Source organism: Balaenoptera acutorostrata, chromosome 12, assembly GCF_949987535.1.
Source record: "Balaenoptera acutorostrata chromosome 12, mBalAcu1.1, whole genome shotgun sequence".
Taxonomy (NCBI): Eukaryota; Metazoa; Chordata; class Mammalia; order Artiodactyla; family Balaenopteridae; genus Balaenoptera; species Balaenoptera acutorostrata.
This window is the reverse complement of record NC_080075.1, coordinates 8,278,230-8,299,104: the sequence shown is the minus strand read 5'-3', so window position 1 is coordinate 8,299,104 and position 20,875 is coordinate 8,278,230. Positions and strand designations below refer to the sequence as shown.

The 20,875-nt window shown below is 39.5% G+C and overlaps 2 protein-coding genes across 8 annotated transcripts in view; one reads left to right on the top strand and one right to left on the bottom strand.

The window, feature by feature from the left end:
- TSGA10 (testis specific 10) overlaps positions 1-343 on the bottom strand; it is a 104,733-nt gene extending 104,390 nt beyond the window's left edge. For 2 of the 6 annotated variants that reach the window (XM_057558347.1, XM_057558348.1), the window contains exon 1: positions 144-233. The gene's annotated coding sequence lies outside the window, so the exon portion shown is untranslated. Of the gene's footprint in view, positions 1-143 lie in introns of all 6 variants that reach the window. The other 4 variants (XM_057558346.1, XM_057558353.1, XM_057558350.1 and 1 more) reach the window with 3 other exon arrangements.
- C12H2orf15 (chromosome 12 C2orf15 homolog) lies at positions 109-18,018 on the top strand. 2 transcript variants are annotated; one of them, XM_057558355.1, is made up of 3 exons: positions 109-292; positions 1,315-1,429; positions 16,188-18,018. In XM_057558355.1, exon 3 carries the CDS (start codon positions 16,258-16,260, stop codon positions 16,531-16,533), a length of 276 nt encoding a protein of 91 aa, XP_057414338.1. In that variant the 5' UTR covers positions 109-292; positions 1,315-1,429; positions 16,188-16,257; the 3' UTR covers positions 16,534-18,018. The 2 variants fall into 2 exon arrangements, with proteins under 2 accessions (XP_057414338.1, XP_057414339.1); XM_057558356.1 differs by lacking the exon at positions 109-292 and adding an exon at positions 314-883.
- The last annotated feature ends 2,857 nt before the right edge of the window (positions 18,019-20,875 follow it).

The following is a 20,875-nucleotide window of genomic DNA, read 5'->3' as shown; positions in this document are numbered from 1 at the left end:
TCCGCCCCTTTCCTCTCCCTTCCCATCCCAAATCGACCTGGCCCCGCCCCGGGGCTCGGAGGGAGGCGGGACCCGGCGGGAAGGAGGCGGGGGCGGTTAGCGCCGGCCTGCGCCGCCGTCGGCCCCGCCCTCACGCTCTGTACCTGAGGGGGCTCGTCCTCCACCTCCCCGGCGCCTTCACTCCGCTTCCGTACAGCGCGCCCCAAGTCCCTGTGCGCACGCGTACCTGGCACGACCCTCCCTCTCGCGGGAACTACACGCCGCGCGCTCGCACCCACGCACGTAGCGACGCGTAAGTCATCCTGTCCGCCTTACAGGGCGCTTGAGGATAAGGCCTCTTCCTGGTCTATCCGCGCCGCGCAGGCGCACGCCCACGCAGCGTCTAGACCCCCCCCCCTCCGAGCGTCCCGTCTCCTAGTAACCAGCCGCTCTCCCCTTTTCCAAGACTTTTTCCTTATTCCCTGGGGGCGACGAGCGCACCTGAGTGGAATGCGCATGCGCAGGGCTCTATTCCCTCCGGCTGCCTTCAGTTAGCTCTGGGACACCTGCTGCTTTGCTGCCGCTTTTTTGTGCTATTTTCCCCAGGGATCGGGTACCATTCTGGACCCGCGTTCAGTGAATTCGTTACTCCGCAGAGTTGCTCTTGGGCGCTGGGAGGGTGGTGCGCTCTCGGTCCGCAGTCAGGGGCCTGTTTGCGGGGAGCCTCCCGGGTCGGGTGCTGCTGCTTGCAGCCTCGGGGGAGAGACCGGCCTGTTGGGGTGAGCGCCCGCAGCCTGCAGTCTGGGGAGCCTGCGGACCCCGAGCCCCGTCCGCCCGGCACCATCCAGTCTGGGTTGAATCTGGGAGTGACAGAACTAATGATGACAGCGCAGGTTCCTGACCGGTATGCCTTCTCCACAAGCCAGGCCTTCTCCAAGTCCCCTTTGAAGAAAAACTGATTATGGTTAACAAAAAAAAGAAATATCACTTGATATTTAATATTGTACAGATTCTGCTCCTGTTTAATACCGTTTAAACTTGTCCTCTCAATTAGGAGCCTTCAGTCTGGGAACACTCATTTAACTTAACCAGGTGTAATATTATTTTTGGCCATCCAACTATGTTAATATTGACCACATTACCTAAAAATGAAGAAATGAACTTTTTAGGGAAAAAGAATGAGAATTGCATTATTCTGCCAAATTTTTGGAGCTCAGCTGGAAAGGAAATATTGTCTTTTTACCATTTCTTAATGTTTAACATGTTCCACTTTTCTTAAGTAACCCAAGGGCTTCTGAACTCTAATGGTGGCTTTATCCCCGTCTTTTCCTACAGATGAAATAAACTAGGTTTTCATAGCTGTTCTCTGATGATCTTGGTATAGTATTCACCTGTGTATTTCAAAAGTAATCTCACATTTGAAGAGACTAACAGTTCCTGTTTTTACCAGGTGAGTACTCATTTTTCTCCCACAATGTATTTTTCCAATCTCTGCTGATTTTTTTATGCCAGTACATTTTATTTGTTATTTGTGCCAGTACATATTCTCATATTTTGTAGCAATATTTTCATATATCATATACTTTGTAAGTATAGCTAGATACTAAAAAATTAAATCGTGTCCCTGTTATTTTAGATAAAGAAGTCAGAGGTCCCAAGAGATACATTTCCTGTGAAATATAATTATACCTAACTGATAAAATAAGTTACAAAGAAGCATGAGCTCTCAAAGACCATCCTGAAAAGTTCTTTTAGGGAAAACAAAGTGTAATCTCATTTCCTCTTAAAATACTAAGATTATTTTGAATAAAATGTTCTCATGATCTAGCATTATTGAAAAGAAATGGGGAAAAATGTACAAAACTCTTAAGATGGAGTTGAAGGCTTGTGGGGAGAAGGGGATTGTTAATATAGGAGGTAGGAAAGTACTTCCTTTAGGGAAAAAATTAGACGAGTTTAAGCATTTATGTACGCCACCTAGATGTTACTAAACAGTCTTTGGAAAGAATGTAGCGAAAAGATCATTTTAAAGCCAGACCAGGGCGTGAAGAGTTTCCTTTCTTTTCCTATCAAGGACTGTTGACTTCCTCCTTCAGCCCAAGAAAGTGAAAATTTTCTTCCCTCTGTGGAAACCCAAAGAGTGCTGAGTGCCCCATCCTGCCCCACCTAATCCTTTTATAGCACCTGAGCTCTCTCCCTTGTGATAGATACTCCTGTGCAAGTCTAAGATCGGGTTTCTCCATCATTTCACAAGCTTCGCTACGAAAACCTCTCGCCTTTTTTCTTCCTCGGTACCTCCCTGGTCCTCTTAAAAAAAAAATTATACACATGTTAAGCTGCTTTTTGCTGTTCTGCAGCTAACTGATGCTCTGTTCATTTTTTTTTTAATTGGATAGTTTGTATTGATATATCTTAAAGCTCACTGTTCTTTCCTTTGGCAGTGTTACTCCCATCCACGATATTTTTCATGTCTGATTTGTATTTTTCATCTTTGGATTCCAGTTTGATTTTTTTTTTAATGTCTTTCATTTCTCACTTCATCATGCCCATGCTTTGGGAAATATGGAATATATTTAAAATAGCTGTTGTATACTAATTCTATCATCTGTCTCATTCTTGGCATTGTTTCTATTAACCGATTTTTTTTCCTCCTGGTTATGCATCACATTCTTCTGCTTGTTTTCATGCCTGGTGAGTTTTTATTGGCTGCCAGACGTTGCAGATTTGACATTGTTGGGTGCTGGAGGTTTTGGTTTTGGTTTTTCTGTAAATATATTTAGGCTTTGTTCTGAGATGCAGTAAGTTTACTTGGAAACAGTTTGATCCTTTTGAGCTGCCCTGTTGAAAATAGTAACCACTAGCTACATGTGGCTATTTGACTTTGTATTAATAAAATTAAATAAAATTTAAAATTTAGTTCCTCATTTGTATTCTGTATATTTCAAATTCCAACATCCAGCTTGCATCGGTCATTCAGTAGTAGAATTCTCGCCTGCCAACATCCACACGTGGCTAGTGGCTACTATATTAGACAGTCCATATAGGATATTTCCATCATTGCAAAAAGTCCTGTTGGACAGACCTGCTTTAGAAGCTTGCTTTTAAGCTTTGTTAGGTCCAAAATAGTCTTTATTTAGGGCTAATTTGACCCCATTACGGAGGCAATACCTTTCTGAGGAGTCTATTCAATGTCCAGTATATTAAGAGTTCTTTCTACTCTGACTGGTGAGAACTCTATTCTTGGTCCTGTGTAGGCTCTAAGTACTATTCTGCCTTCTCCTTTTTGCTGTTTTTTTCCCCAGGGCTCAATAGTTTTTTTACATACATACACTGATCAGTATTCAGCCAAAGAATTGTGGGGAATCTTCTGCAGATCTCTGGAGCTCGCTCTCTCACCGCACCTCTCTCCTCTCTCCACAAATTCTAGCCATCTTGGCCTCTGCAAACTCTGAAGTCTGTCTTCTCAGTTCACTGAAGTGACCAGACTCAATTTTAGGGTTCCTTGTGCTGAAGCCTAAAATTTCCAGGCACTGAGCATTCATAGGACTTAACCTTATCTCCTTTCTCTTAGGGATCACTCTCCTGTACTACCTATTGTCCAGTATCTAAAAACCATTGTTTCATGTGTTTTGTCTGTTTTTAAGATGTTTAAGGCGTGAGGATAAATCTGGTCCATGTTACTCCATCCTGGACAGAAGCAGAAGTCAGTTAGCTCCACTAATCATCCCCATCAGAAGTGGTTTGCAATTCAGAAATTGCTTCAGGCTGAGGGAACTGTCAGTGCCTGGGCCCTGAAGCAGAGGAGGGCCCTGAGGCATGTGCTGGAGGAACAGCAATGAGGTCATGGGGCGGGGGCAGAGTGGAGAGAAGAGTTTGGGATGACAGAATGTTACTGGTGTATCTGTTTCCTATTGCTGCTGTAACAGTTTGGCACAAATGTGGTAGCTTTAAGCAACACCAATTTATTATCTTACAGTCCTGGAGGTTAGAATCCAAAATGGATCTCACTGGGCTAATAGTGAGATGTCAGCAGGGCTGCATTCCTTCTGGAGGTTCTAGGGGAGCATCTGTTTTCTTGCCTTTCCAGCTGCTACAGGCTGCCCGCTTTGCTTATTAGCTTGTGGTCCCCTTCTATCTTCAAAGCCAGCGATGGCCAGTCATCACTCTAACAGTGACATTCCTGTCTGTCCCTCACTTTTTCTTCTTTTTTCTTTTTTTGCTGCACTGAGTGGCTTCTGAGATCTTAGTTCCCCAACCAGGGATCGAACCCAGGCCCTTGGCAGTGAGAGTGCCAAGTCCTAACCACTGGACCGCCAGGGAATTCCCCTCTCCCTCACTTATAAAGAACCTTGTGATTATATTCATAGCCACCAATTAGCCCAGGGTTATCTCCCCACCTCAAGGTAGGTTGATTGGCAACCTTAATTCCCCCTTGCCATGTAACAGAACATTCACAGGTTGTGGGGATTAGGATGTGGACTTCTTTGGAGACCATTCTTCTGCCTACCACAGCTGGAGACTTGTTAGGTAGAGAATTTGGCTTTACTCTGTGATGGGAAGTAACTAGAGCGTGTTGAGCAGAGGATGGATGTGATCTGGTTTATGTTTTAAAAGGCTCATTCCAGATACAGTTAGAAGAACAAACAGTGGGGAGGCATAGGTAAGGGTAGAAACAGAAACAGGATTCATTGAAGGATTGGATGTGGAATGTGAGGTAGGAATTAAAAATTACTCCATCAGCAATGCACAAGGTTTCCTGCATTCTACTAAATACTCGGTGCTACCCACCTTTTTGCCATTCTGATGGTAGCAAACTTGCATTTCTCTGATTTCTAATAAGTTTGAACATCGCTTTATGCACACATTATCTTTTGAGGATTCTCCAATCTGTGAATTATGTCTCTCTATCCTTTGCCCATTTTTCTAATGGGTTTCCTTTTTCCTTGTTAATTCATAGTTGTTCTTGTTATACTTTAGCTATAAATCCCTTGTCAAATTGGACAGCACATCTTCCAGTCCTTTCTCTGTTGTTCGAACTTTGTTTACAGTTTCTTTTTTTTTTGAATTTTATTTTATTTATTTTTTTATCCAGCAGGTTCTTATTAGTCATCAATTTTATACACATCAGTGTATACATGTCAATCCCAATCGCCCAATTCATCACACCACCACCACCACCACCCCCCTGCCGCTTTCCCCCTTGGTGACCATACGTTTGTTCTCTACATCTGTGTCTCAATTTCTGCCCTGCAAACCGGTTCACCTGTACCATTTTTCTAGGTTCCACATATATGAGTTAATATACGATATTTGTTTTTCTCTTTCTGACTTACTTCACTCTGTATGACAGTCTCTAGATCCATCCACATCTCAACAAATGACCCAATTTCGTTCCTTTTTATGGCTGAGTAATATTCCATTGTATATATGTACCACATCTTCTTTATCCATTCATCTGTTGGTGGGCATTTAGGTTGCTTCCATGACCTCGCTATTGTAAATAGTGCTGCAATGAACATTGGGGTGCATGTGTCTTTTTGAATTATGGTTTTCTCTGGGTATATGCCCAGTAGTGGGATTGCTGGATCATATGGTAATTCTATTTTTAGTTTTTTAAGGAACCTCCATACTGTTCTCCATAGTGGCTGTATCAATTTACGTTCCCACCAACAGTGCAAGAGGGTTCCCTTTTCTCCACACCCTCTCCAGCATTTGTTGTTTGTAGATTTTCTGATGATGCCCATTCTAACTGGTGTGAGGTGATACCTCATTGTAGTTTTGATTTGCATTTCTCTAATAATTAGTGATGTTGAGCAGCTTTTCATGTGCTTCTTGGCCATCTGTATGTCCTCTTTGGTGAAATGTCTATTTACGTCTTCTGCCCATTTTTGGATTGGGTTGTTTGTTTTTTTAATATTGAGCTGCATGAGCTATTTATATATTTTGGAGATTAATCCTTTGTCTGTTGATTCGTTTGCAAATATTTTCTCCCATTCTGAGGGTTGTCTTTTCATCTTGTTTATGGTTTCCTTTGCTGTGCAAAAGCTTTGAAGTTTCATTAGGTCCCATTTGTTTATTTTTGTTTTTATTTCCATTACTCTAGGAGGTGGATCAAAAAAGATCTTGCTGCGATTTATGTCAAAGAGTGTTCTTCTTATATTTTCCTCTAAGAGTTTTATAGTGTCCAGTCTTACATTTACGTCTCTAATCCATTTTGAGTTTATCTTTGCGTATGGTGTTAGAGAGTGTTCTAATTTCATTCTTTTACATGCAGCTGTCCAGTTTTCCCAGCACCACTTATTGAAGAGACTGTCTTTTCTCCATTGTATATCCTTGCCTCCTTTGTCATAGATTAGTTGAACATCGGTGCAGGGGTTTATCTCTGGGCTTTCTATCCTGTTCCATTGATCTATATTTCTGTTTTTGTGCCAGTACCATATTGTCTTGATTACTGTAGCTTTCTGGTACAGTCTGAAGTCAGGGAGTTTGATTCCTCCAGCTCCGTTTTTTTCCCTCAAGACTGCTTGGGCTATTCGGGGTCTTTTGTGTCTCCATACAAATTTAAAATTTTTTTGTTTTAGTTCCATAAAAAATGCCATTGGTAATTTGATAGGGATTGCATTGAATCTGTAGATTGCTTTGGGTAGTATAGTCATTTTCACAATATTGATTCTTCTAATCCAAGAACATGGTATATCTCTCCATCTGTTGGTATCATCTTTAATTCCTTTCATCAGTGTCTTATAGTTTTCTGCATACAGTTCTTTTGTCTCCTTAGGTAGGTTTATTCCTAGGTATTTTATTCTTTTTGTGGCAGTGGTAAATGGGAGTGTTTCCTTATTTTCTCTTTCAGATTTTTCATCATTAGTGTATAGGAATGCAAGAGATTTCTGTGCATTAATTTTGTATCCTGCAACTTTACCAAATTCATTGATTAGCTCTAGTAGCATCTGTAGGATTCTCTATGTATAGTATCATGTCATCTGCCAACAGTGACAGTTTTACTTCTTCTTTTCCAATTTGTATTCCTCTTATTTCTTTTTCTTCTCTGATTGCCGTGGCTAGGACTTCCAGAACTATGTTGAATAACAGTGGTGAGAGTGGACATCCTTGTCTTGTTTCTGATCTTAGAGGAAATGCTTTCAGTTTTTCACCATTGAGAATGATGTTTGCTCTGGGTTTGTTGTATATGGCGTTTATTATGTTGAGGAGGTTCCCTCTATGCCCACTTCATGGAGAGTTTTTATCATAAATGGGTGTTGAATTTTGTCAAAAGCTTTTTCTGCGTCTATTGAGATGATCATATAGTTTTTATTCTTCAATTTGTTAATATGGTGTATCACATTGATTGATTTGCGTATATTGAAGAATCCTTGCATCCCTGGGATAAATCCCACTTGATCATGGTGTATGATCCTTTTAATGCGTTGTTGGATTCTGTTTGCTAGTATTTTGTTGAGGATTTTTGCATCTATATTCATCAGTGATATTGGTCTGTAATTTTCTTTTTTTGTAGTATCTTTGTCTGGTTTTGGTATCAGGGTGATGGTGGCCTCATAGAATGAATTTGGGAATGTTCCTTCCTCCGCAATTTTTGGAAGAGTTTGAGAAGGATAGGTGTTAGCTCTTCTCTAAATGTTTGATAGAATTCACCTGTGAAGCCATCTGGTCCTGGACTTTTGTTTGTTGGAAGATTTTTAATCACAGTTTCAATTTCATTACTTGTGATTGGTCTGTTCATATTTTCTATTTTTTCCTGGTTCAGTCTTAGAAGGTTATACCTTGCTAAGAATTTGTCCATTTCTTCCAGGTTGTCCATTTTATTGGCATAGAGTTGCTTGTAGTAGTCTCTTAGGATGCTTTGTATTTCTGCAGTGTCTGTTGTAACCTCTCCTTTTTCGTTTCTAATTTTATTGATTTGAGTCCTCTCACTGTTTTTCTTGATGAGTCTGGCTAATGTTTTATCAGTTTTGTTTATCTTCTAAAAGAACCAGCTTTTAGTTTTATTGATCTTTGCTATTGTTTTCTTTGTTTCTATTTCATTTATTTCTGCTCTGATCTTTATGATTTCTTTCCTTCTGCTAACTTTGGGTTTTATTTGTTCTTCTTTCTCTAATTGCTTTAGGTGTAAGTTTAGATTGTTTATTTGAGATTTTTCTAGTTTCTTGAGGTAGGCTTGTATAGCTATAAACTTCCCTCTTAGAACTGCTTTTGCTGCATCCCATAGGTTTTGGATCGTCGTGTTTTCATTGTCATTTGTCTCTAGGTATTTTTTGATTTCCTCTTTGATTTCTTCAGTGATCTCTTGATTATTTAGTAACGTATTGTTTAGCCTCCATGTGTTTGTGTTTTTTACGTTTTTTTTCATTGTAATACATTTCTAATCTCATAACGTTGTGGTCAGAAAAGATGCTTGATATGATTTCAATTTTCTTAAATTTACTGAGGCTTGATTTGTGACGAAAGATGTGATCTATCCTGGAGAATGTTCCATGCGCACTTGAGAAGAAAGTGTAATCTGCTGTTTTTGGATGGAATGTCCTATAAATGTCAATTAAATCTATCTGGTCTATTGTGACATTTAAACCTTGTGTTACCTTATTAATTTTATGTTTGGAGGATCTGTCCATTGGTGTGAGGTGTTAAAGTCCCCCACTATTACTGTGTTACCGTCGATTTCCTCTTTTATAGCTGTTAGCAGTTGCCTTATGTATTGAGGTGCTCCTATGTTGGGTGCATATATATTTATAATTGTTATATCTTCTTCCTGGATTGATCCCTTGATCATTATGTAATGTCCTTCCTTGTCTCTTGTAGCATCCTTTTTTTTAGTCTCTTTTATCTGATACGAGTATTACTACTCTAGCTTTCTTTTGATTTCCACTTGCATGGAGTATCTTTTTCCATCCCCTCATTTTCAGTCTGTATGTGTGCCTAGGTCTGAAGTGGATCTCTTGTAGGCAGCATATATATGGGTCTTGATTTTGTATCCATTCAGCGAGCCTGTGTCTTTTGGTTGGAGCATTTAATGCATTCACATTTAAGGTAATTATCGATATGTATGTTCCTATGACCATTTTCTTAATTGTTTTGGGTTTGTTTTTGTAGGTCCTTTTCTTCTCTTGTGTTTCCCACTTAGAGAAGTTCCTTTAGCATTTGTTGTAGAGCTGGTTTGGTGGTGCTGAATTCTCTTAGCTTTTGCTTGTCTGTAAAGCTTTGATTTCTCCATCGAATCTGAATGAGATCCTTGCCAGGTAGAGTAATCTTGGTTGTAGGTTCTTCCCTTACATCACTTTAAGTATATCATGCCACTCCCCTGTGGCTTGTAGAGTTTCTGCTGAGAAATCAGCTGTTAACCTTATGGGAGTTCCCTTGTATGTTATTTGTCGTTTTTCCCTCGGTGGCTTCAATAATTTTTCTTCATCTTTAATTTTTGCCAATTTGATTACTATGTGTCTCGGCATGTTTCTCCTTGGGATTTTCCTGTATGGGACTCTCTGCGCTTCCTGGACTTAGGTGGCTATTTCCTTTCCCCTGTTAGGGAAGTTTTCGACTATAATCTCTTCAAATATTTTCTCAGGTCCTTTCTCTCTCTCTTCTTCTGGGACCCCTATAATGCGAATGTTGTTGTGTTTAGTGTTTTCCCAGGGGTCTCTTAGGCTGTCTTCATTTCTTTTCATTCTTTTTTCTTTATTCTGTTCCGCAGCAGTGAATTCCACCATTCTGTCTTCCAGGTCACTTATCAGTTCTGCCTCAGTTATTCTGCTATTGATTCCTTCTAGTGTAGTGTTCATTTCAGTTACTGTATTGTTTATCTCTGTTTGTTTGTTCTTTAATTCTTCTAGGTCTTTGTTAAACATTTCTTTCATCTTCTCGATCTTTGCCTCCATTCTTTTTCCGAGGTCCTGGATCATCTTCACTATCATTATTCTGAATTCTTTTTCTGGAAGGTTGCCTATCTCCACTTCATTTAGTTGTTTTTCTAGGGTTTTATCTTGTTCCTTCATCTGGTACATAGCCCTCTGCCTTTTCATCTTGTCTCTCTTTCTGTGAAGGTGGTTTTTGTTCCACAGCCTGCAGGATTGTAGTTCTTCTTGCTTCTGCTGTCTGCCCTCTGGTGGATGTGGCTGTCGAAGCGGCTTGTGTAAGTTTCCTGATGGGAGGGACTGGTGGTGGGTAGAGCTGACTGTTGCTCTGGTGGGCAGAGCTCAGTAAAAGTTTAATCCACTTGACTGCTGATGGGTGGGGCTGGGTTCCCTCCCTGTTGGTTGTTTGGCCTGAGGAAACCCAACACTGGAGCCTACCTGAGCTCCTTGGTGGGGCTAATGACAGACTCTGGAAGGGCTCACGCCAAGGAGTACTTCCCAGAACTTCTGCTGCCAGTGTCCTTGTCCTCCCGGTGAGACACAGCCACCTCCCGCCTCTTCAGGAGACCCTCCAACACTAGCAGGTAGGTCTGGTTCAGTCTCCCCTGGGGTCACTGCTCCTTCCCCTGGGTCCCAGTGTGCACACTACTTTGTGTGTGCCCTCCAAGAGTGGAGTCTCTGTTTCCCCCAGTCCTGTCAAAGTCCTGCAATGAAATCCCGCTAGCCTTCAAAGTCTGATTCTCTAGGAATTCCTCCTCCCGTTGCTGGACCCCCATGTTGGGAAGCGTGATGTGGGGCTCAGAACCTTCACTCCAGTGGGTGGACTTCTGTGGGTGTTCTCCAGTTTGTGAGTCACCCACCCAGCAGTTATGGGATTTGATTTTATTGTGATTGTGCCCCTTCTACCGTCTCATTGTGGCTTCTCCTTTGTCTTTGGATGTGGGGTATCTTTTTTGGTGAGTTCCAGTGTCTTTCTGTTGATGATTGTTCAGCAGTTAGTTGTGATTCTGGTGTTCTTGCAAGAGGGAGTGAGAGCACGTCCTTCTACTCCGCCATCTTGGTTCAGGGCCTCCTGTTTACAGTTTCTTTATTGAACAGAAGTTCTTAATTGTGAGTGGTCAGATCCATATGTTTTCTTACTTATTGTTTAAACTTTCTAGTTCTTATTCTAGAAATCCTTCTCCACCCTATGGTGACAAATACATTGTCTTACATTTTAAAAACTGCATTTATGGTTCTACCATTCACATTTAGGTCTTTACTTCATTAGGAGTCCACTTTGGTATATGAGGTAGGGATCTTGCTTTGTTTTTGTCCACATAGTGAGCCAGCATTCACAGTACTATCATACTAAACTTAGTCTCTTCTATCCCCTTTGCTGTATGATGCCACCTTTATCATATGTGAAGCTCCTGCACATACCTATATCCATGCTGGAGCTCTGTCATGTTTTATTAGTCATTTATTTGTTCCTGCACCTGTACTACACTGTTTTTGTTACTTTGACTTTGTAGCATATCTTAAAATCTGCTAAGGCAATCTCTGTGCTTTTTGTGTGTGTATGTCCAAATTTATTTAGCTCTTTATAGATCTTTATTCTTCTATATGCATACAAGATTTCTTTTGAATGGCAACCAAAATACTAGGTCAGAGATGCCCCCAATAGACTTCTTCTCCCTTCCTGTCCTCAAGATCCCAGAGAAGTTAAGGTGAGACTCATAGGGCCAAATCTAACCTATTGCATTTCATTCCTTCTCAGTCCCTCTGTTAGAGTGAAGTTTAATGTGCCAGTTGGTAATTATATACATTACCATTATTTTACCCTCTGTCAATTTCAAATGTGGTATGTTTTATAGTTTTGTTAGTATTTTCTTTTTAATTTTTTTTTTAATTTGGTTGCACCAGGTCTTAGTTGTGGCAGGCAGGCTCCTTAGTTGTGGCACATGGGCTCCTTAGTTGTGGCATGTGAACTGTTAGTTGCGGCATGCATGTGGGATCTAGTTCCCTGACCAGGGATCGAACCCGGGCCCCCTGCATTGGGAGCGTGGAGTCTTAACCATTGCACCACCAGGGAAGTCCCTTTAATTTTTTTTTAACTTTGTATTTTGAAAAAGTTTTAAACATATAGAAGTTTAGCAAAAATAATACACTGAACAATTTTTTATCCTTTCCCACCTAGAGTCATTAATGTTTTGCATATGTTACTTTCTCTCTGTATCTATCTCTCGCTAGATAATTTGAAAGCAAGTTGTAGATATGATCCTTTACCCCTATGTCAGCATGTTATCTCCTGAGACCAAGGACATTCACTAATATAACCACAATACAATTATCCCAATCAGGGGATTTAACAGTGATGCAACATTATTATCTAATAAACCATCCACATTCAAATTGTCCAGTTTTCCAGGAAGTGGCCTTTGTACTACATTTCCTCCACGTTCCAGCCCACCCACCTCCCAATTCAGGATCATTGACTACATTTGGAAATCATGTCTCTTTAGTATCCTTTAATCTGGAGCAGTTCCTCAACTTCTCTTTGTCTTTCATACATTGACATTTTTGAGTACAGGTTATTTATTTTATATAATGTCTCTCAATTTGGGTTTATCTGGTTGTTTCCTCATGATTAGATTCAACTTACGCATTTTTGAGAGGAGTGTTTCCCTTTTAAGTAATCAAAGAGGAGGAACCAAAGAACAGAATAAACTCACTTTTACTCATTTGAAGGTAGTATTGGATATTCACTTGATGAGAAAAAAATTCATCTTCAATTTCCAAATCTAAGAAACAGGTATTTGTTATACTAACAATATTTGAGTAACTACTATGTTTAGGATACTACAGTAGACCCTGGACTCTGTTCTGTTACAGATTAAACACTGATATTCAATCACGAATATGGATAAACAAGGTTTCAAGATGATATCTTTAGAAATCTTCTGTCAGTAAATGATTAGGGCTTGATGGGGATGGAATTGTAAACTCATAAAAGATAACTCCAGTACCTAAATATTAAAGAAATACATTCTAAAAGATGGGTAAGTGCTTTCATTCACAGCTGTGGAGTGGGTTCCAGATCTCAAGTTGCTGCTAGAGCTTCTTCAGTAGATCACTGTTCTCTAACAAGCTCTGGTCCCTTCTGCCATTCTGGTCAACTCTGCTTACCAAATTCCTGACCATCTTTCAAAGCCCAACCCTGACGTAGGCCCCCTCCTTTCACAACCTTTCCAAGCCCCTCCCTCCATGTTGCATGCTCATCTCTCTAAGCAGATTGGGCATTGGTAATAAAAAATACTGTATCTTTATTGGACATCTTTTTTTTTCTTTAGTTTTTTGTATTGTGGTAAAATACATGTAACATAAAATGTAGCATCTTAGCCATTCTTAGGTGTATAGTTCAGTGTATTAAATATATTCATAATGTTGTGCTGTCATCACCACCGTTTATCTCCAGAACTCTTTTCATCTTGTAAAATTGAAAGTCTATACCCCTTAAACAACAGCTCCCCATGGCAACCACCATTCTACTTTCTGTCTCTATGATTTTGACTTCTAGGTACCTCATGTAAGTAGAGTCATACAGTATTTGTCTTTATGAGTTATTTCACTTAGCATAATGTGCTCAAGGTTCATCACGTTTTAGCATATTGCAGAATTTCCTCCTTTTTAATGCTGAATATTTCATCATATTTATATACCACATTTTGCTTACCTATGATCCATCGAGGGACACTTGAGTTGCTTCCACATTTTAGCTATTGTGAATAATAGCTTATGTTATTTGTACATGAGTGTACAAATATGTCTTCAAGACCCAGAAGTTGGTTTGCTGGATCGTATGGTAATTCTATTTTTAATTATTTGAGGAACTGCCACACTGTTTTCCACAGCAGCTGTACCATTGAACATTCCCACCAATAGTGCATAACGGTTTGAATTTCGGGCTTCCCTGGTGGCGTAGTTGTTAAGAATCCGCCTGGCAATGCAGGGGACACGGATTCGAGCCCTGGTCTGGGAAGATCCCACATGCCGCAGAGCAACTAAGCCCGTGCTCCACAACTACTGAGCCTGTGCTCTAGAGCCCACAAGCCACAACTACTGAAGCCCACGTGCCACAACTACTTAAGGCTGCATGCCTAGAGCCCATGCTCTGCAACAAGAGAAGCCACCACAGTGAGAAGCCCACGCACCACAACAAAGAGTAGCCCCCACTCGCCGCAACTAGAGAAAGCCCGCGTGCAGCAACAAAGACCCAATGCAGCCAAAAATAATTAATTAATTAATTAATTATTTTAAAAAAATGGTTTGAATTTCTCCACATCTTCAACAACACTTGTTATTTTCTGTTTGTTTGTTTTTTTTAATAGTAGCTATCCTAATGGTTGTGAGGCCGTATCTAATTGGTAGCTGTGATCTGAATTTCCCTAATTATTAGTGATGGTGTGCATTTTTTTCATGTAATTGTTGGCCATTCATATATCTTCTCTGGAGAAATGGCTGTTCAAGTCCTTTGACAAATTTTGAATTGGATTATTTTGTTGTTGTTGAGTTTCAGTTCTCTGTATATTCTGGGTATTAGTCCCTTATCATATATATGGTTTGCAAATATTTTCTCCTTCTGTGGGTTGCCTTTATACTCTCAAGTGTCTATTAATGCACAAAATTTATATATTCTCATAAGTTCCAACTTGCCTATTTTTTCTTTTGTTGCCTCTGCCTTTGGTGGCGTATTCAAATCATTGCAAATCCTTCAGGAAGCTTTTGCCTTATGTTTTCTTTTAAAAGTTAGAGCTTTAGGTCTTACATTTAGGTCTTTGATCCATCTTGCATTAGTTTTTGTATATGGTATTAGGTAAGGGTCCAACTTCATCCTTCTGCATGTGGATATCCAGTTTTCCCAGCACATTTTGTTGAAAAGGCTGCCCTTTCCCCCACTGAATGGTCGGAGCAGTCATAGGTCTATTCAGATTTTCGTTTCTTATTGACTTAGTCTTGGTAGGTTTTGTGTTTCTAGGAATTTGTCCATTCAGCTAGGATATCCAGTTTGTTGGCATACAGTTGTTCATAGCGCTCTCTTGTAATACTTTTTATTTCTGTAGAATCAGTAGTAATGTCCCCTTTCATTTCTGATTTAGTAATTTGAGTTTTCTTAGTCCATCGAGGTAAAGTTTGTCAATTTTGTTGCTCTTTTCAAAAACTACTTTTGGTTTAATTGATTATACGCTATTTTCTGTTCTCTACTCCATTTATCTCTGCTCTAGTCTTTATTGTTTCTTTCCTTCTGCTAGTAATGGGTTTAGTTTCTTCTTCTTTTTCTAGTTCATTAAGCTGTAAAGTTTGTTGATTTGAGATCTTTCTTATTTTTTTAATGCAAGTATTTATAACTATAAATTCCCCCCTTAGTACTGATTTTGTTTCATCCCATAAGTTTGATATGTTGTGTTTTTGTTTATCTTCATCTCTAAGTATTTTTTAAAATTTCCCTTGTGATTTCTTTGATCCATTGGTTGTTTAAGAGTATACTGTTTAATTTCCACAAATATGTGAATTTTCCTGTTTTACTTCTGTTGATTTCTGACTTCATCCCACTGTGGTCAGAGAAGATACTTTGTATGATATCCATACTTTGTATGATATCCATCTTTTTAAATCTACTGAGACTTAATTTGTGGCCTAACATATGGTCTGTCCTGGAAAATGTCCCCTTGAGAAGAATATGTATCCTGTTGTTGTTGGGTGGAGTGTTCTGTATGTGTTTGTTAGCTCTAGTCAGTTTATTGTGTTGTTTAAATCCTTTTTTTCCTTACTTGTGTCCTGTCTGGTTGTTCTCTCCATTATTGAGAGTTGAGTTTTGAAATCTCCAACTATTATTGTAGAACTGTCTATTTCTCCCTTCATTTCTGTCAGTTTTTCCTTCATTATTTTGATAGTGTATTATTAGGTGTGTAAATGTTTACAGTTGTTTGGGCAGCTTTTTTTTTTTTTTCAGAACACCTAGCAGAGTGTTTGGCCTTCAGTAATTATTTCTTTAATCCATTAATAATAAATTAAAAGTTTTTGATAATAAGAATGATAGACAGGACTAAGTAGAGAAGTTCTATTATTTTCTGCCAGGTGATGAAACATAACATCTAGTAAATTCGTTTTAAAAAAAAGACTTTCGGAGAATCTGTAGAACCTGCAAACCCTTCCACAAAGAAAATGTAAACACTGAGAGGTGGAAGGCGATTTTACTTTATATTTTTGGCATCATTACCATGAAATTTCATTAAAACAAACATTGCCGTGAAGTTAGTTGAAATTCCCACTGTATTCACTTGTAACAATTTTTTCCCCAAGCAATCAAGTTGAAGAAACGTCTCCACTACTTAAAGAGGGACCTGCAAACTATTTTTGTTTAGCTGTCCCAATGGGATTTTCTCTTAGTAAATCTGCTACTCAGGTATCTGCTCTGCGTATGGATTCAAAAGTGGATGATCACTTAATGCAAGGGACTGAGAAAAGCAAACTGGAACCAGTGACTCAGTTATTTCAAAACAGCAAGAAAATAAGATTAGAAGACACAAACCAAGAAAACTTTACAAGGAGCAAAGATACTGGCACAGGATCTTTTTCGGAGAAAGCCTTGGGTTCAGTGGTGTATGTTAAAGAAAGTGATGGAATAGAAATGATAGACGTGGAATGAAGTTATTTGTGTATGTTACCAAAGAAACCAAAAATTGCTTTTGACTAAGAGGGCCTGTTGAATGAGAACTTAACCTTATTATGAAAACCTAACAAAATGAAGGAAGACGATTGCTTATTTTTCACTATTTATGAATCACTGTAGATTGCACTTTTTGATGATACATATTCAGAAAAGTTGCTTTAGAGAGAAGAAGCTTTCCAAAATCCAAAGAAGATTTCTCTGGTATTACATTCTGTCCTTGTCAAAAAATCAGAGTTTTTGTGTAACAGTATTTAAATGGCACCAAAACATTTTAATTATAATGTATTTCTCTAACAAATGATCAAAAACCCAAACACTGCCCAAACAATTTGACATCAGTATTTCACATGATTTCTGGTGTACTGATTTTGTATGTTGAAATTCCAGTTAGCGATTTTGCTTTAGAATACTTTATCTTCTTGCATTTTTGCATGTCTGTTCGGTTAAAGATCACTGGCAGCTAAACTCAAAGACCAGTAAATTACGTACCTTGAGAAGCATTTCACATTTCAAATCATCTTTTTAAAACTTTTTTTTCACCCACGTGGAATTCATTTCAGAGTTCACAAAATAGTTTTTTCTAAGTGTAATAATTTATCTTGCAGATGTTACCATTTTATACCACCAATATTTAAGAAAACAATCTAGTTGTTAAAAAAAATTCTTGTTTTGTATATATCAGTTTGCAATTCTTATTAAAACATCTAGTAGTTTGAAACAGCAGTGTTGTCCCAAGTAATGTAAGCTGAAGTTAAAAACCATTTGTGTCTGGACATATAGTGACTTATAAATATTTCTATTATGTATGTTCTGAACATTTTCCTGTACTTTAATATTTACTGGTGATCTCTAATGCTCAATTGAGTAATCTCCTTCATATTCATAAAGGAAAAAGGCATATCCAAAGAGGAAAAGGCATCTTCTTTTAGGAGAAGAAATATTTTGTAAATCAGAAAAAAAGCCAAACAGATGTCATGTGTTTGTAGAGTCAAAAAAAGAAAAAAACAACATTGAATGGGATGTAAGCCACTAAGATAATGCTCTTTATCATTTATAGAACATAATTCTCTGGGAGAGAAAAAATACACAAATCATTCATTTGTTCACCTAGCCTGGCACTGTGCTTGGTGCTCAGGATACAGTGGTGAATAAATTACCGCTACCTTCATAGTGCTTACTGTCTGTCTACCAGGGAAGGTAGAACATCAGACAGTAATTAAGTAAGGTACCAATTGAGATGTGCCATGAAGAAAAAGTTAAATTTCAAAGAGACAGAAGAGGAGACGTAACACATAAACTTGACTTTCAATTGTGGGAACTAGGAAGGCTTCTCTGAGGACGTGACATGTATAGCTTTTGCAGGGACATGGTTGTCCAAGTGAGGTGATGGTGATGGTCGAGGTATATCGAGAAGGGGACAGAGTCCAGGTGAAGTTTGGCAGGACAGACTGATGGTCTTAAAGTGGGAAATGAGGAAAAAGAAAGGGTTTCTAGTAAAAAAAAAAAAAAAAAAAAACAGAAACAAAAAAGCTAGATGCATGGAGGTTCCCTGGGGGAAAGAGCTCGGGAGCATGGGTTTTGGGCATACCTGTTTCTAAGGCAGACAGTTCTATGTATGGAATGAAAAAATACAAATTTTGAAGTTGTATACAGAAATGGCATCTAAAGCTAGGGGAATGAAAGAGGTTGCTTATGGTGAATGTATAGTGTGAGATAAAGCAACTACAACATTTAGGAGCTGGTCAGCGCAGGGGGAGCTGGCTAAGGGGACTGAAGAGTTGGCAGAGTTGGTGGAAAACCAAGACAGGATAATGTCAAGATTGCCCACAAAAGTCTGTAAGGTGGAGGCAGTCAACTGAAAGGGTAGATGAGGACTTGAAAGGTCCACTGGATCTAGCAACATGAATGGCACCAGTGACCTTAGCAAACCCACTTTTTTCTTTAATAGGGACTTGGCTCAAATATTTACAGACTGGTTTTTCACCTCCATGAATGTCCAACAGGACATTTGATAGTGTGTTGGACGCTGAATTTGGGATGTCCTTCATTGTATGTGATGCCCCATGCATTGCAGGATGTCAGATGTCGTAGCACAATCCAGTCATTGAGATGATAACAAATGCAAACATTAGTTACTCTGATTGAGAACTATTGCTGCTAAGACATCAGAGAATTGGAATCCCCAAATCCAAGCCAAGCCATAGTTTTAGCAGCACACCTGGGAGTGGAAATCCACAAAGACTTCCTGGAAGGGGGGGAATGGAAAAAGTTTAATCAGGACAACAGCCTCACTTAGGTGTTTATTTGTTTTATGGAAGAATTCTACAAGCAGAATCCTAAAGTGAACATTCTTCAGAGTTCTACTATTGTTTCTGATGAGAAACTTCCCATATAAAAATAATATAGTTCAGGAGAAATAAGGATGTTAGGAGACCTTAGATTCAACATACCTATAAAATAAGACCTATAATACATGCATTGGTATTGCATCTAATGGTGTTGTCATTGATGCCAGTAATAATAGTTATCATTTACTGAGCTGGTGTGTAACTGGCTTAGTTGAGATTCCCTAGAAGCTGCTTGAGACAAGGACCCAGATGCACATGATTTTTGAGAGTGTGCTCTTTAAGGTAAGCCTGTAAGGGACTCAGGGAAGCAGAAGGAATCAACGAAGAATGAGCACTCAGATAAATTCATGGCCTGACCCACAGGGTGCTCTGGAGGGATCATACTGCAGAGTTGTCCCACTGTCCCACTTTGAGGCAAGGGGTGGGACTGTTGTAGCCCTAGGCCAGTCAGGCATTGGTTGCCACCTCCAAGCCAAAGTGGGGAGGCTGGTGGGCAGGGAGGCAGGGTGAATCACTCTGGTGTGCCTGTGCCTGCTAGCTCCTTCATTCACACCAGCTGGAGAATGGATGATGAATTAAGGGTAAAGGGGACCTGGGTGGGGTGCTCACAGTCTTTATGACAATGCCAGACACCTAACATATATTATTTTCCTTTTATTTTGAAACAATCTCAAATTTACAGCAAAGTTGCAAGCATGATACAAAGGCCTTTCCCTCTCCTCCCAACCATTTGAGAGTAAGTAGCTGACCTAATTCTCCATCATCCCTGAATACTTCTTTAATGATTTAAAGAATTTTATTATTTTTTAGATAAATTTTTAAAATTGAGATATAATTGACATATGACATTATATTAGTTCCAGGTGTGCAACATAATGATTTCATATATATTGCAAAATGATCACTGTAAGAAGTTAACATCTATCAACACATAGTTATTTTCCTTGTGATGAGAACTTTTAAGATATATTCACTTAGCAACTTTCAAGTATACAGTACAGTATTTCTATAATAGTCACCATGCTGTACATTTACATCTCCAGAACTTACTTATCTTATAACTGGAAGTTTGTACATTTTGATCATCTTCACCCATTTTGCTCACCCTGCCAAAAGCACTTTTGATGGAATAACAGGACAGAATCCATGTTGGAGTAGGTTGGAAAACGAATGGGAAGTGAGGAAGTGGATACTGGATGTGTAGTAACTCCACAAAGAAGCTCAACTCTGAAGGGGAGTAGACAGGATGAGAGATGGAAGATGAGATGGAGGTCGTGTTTGAGTGTCAGCAGAAGGATCCAGTGGAGAAGCTGAAGAAGTAGGAGAGGGGTTAAGGATAACCACAGGATGGAAGTCTAGGAGCTAGGAGGACAGATCCATTCTTGAAAAACACTTCGCTAGGAAATTAGGGGGGAAAAAAATTGTACCACCTCAGATTCCAGAGAAATGGAATTTAGAAAGATGTAATATAAGCAAAGGGCAACAGAATTGCGTGGCTCTTTTTAATGATAACTTGGAAAACTCCTACTGGGACTAACTCTGCACAGAATCCATTCCCACCTGCATAATCCAAGAAAGACTAATTACTCAGAGTGACTTCAATCAAGAGGGTAATAGTAAATAAATAAGGAGCCACTGTGTCTTTATTGTAGCTTTATATGGAGCCCGGGTCATGGTATCGGCATCACCAAATTGTGAACACTGGACGCTTCTTCCTCCAAGATGCAAGTCCTGATGGTTTCTATTCTAAGCCAAAGGAGAGATTGATTTCTGTCGAAGACTGAAAAAGATGACCACAAATTCTTTGGGCTCCTCTCATCAAGAGGTGGGGTCCATTTCTCCACCCCTTGACTCTGGGCTGCCTTTGCTGGTGCTTTGGACAACAGAATGTGGCCAAAGTGCTCCTTCCAAGGCTAGCCCTGAACGGAGGTGCCCCAGCAGCCAGCCAGCACCAGCCGCCAAGGGCGTGA

Coding starts and splice junctions, on each gene's coding strand:
- C12H2orf15 (XM_057558355.1), top strand. CDS start 16,258: ATGGGATTTTCTCTTAGTAAATCTGCTACTCAGGTATCTGCTCTGCGT.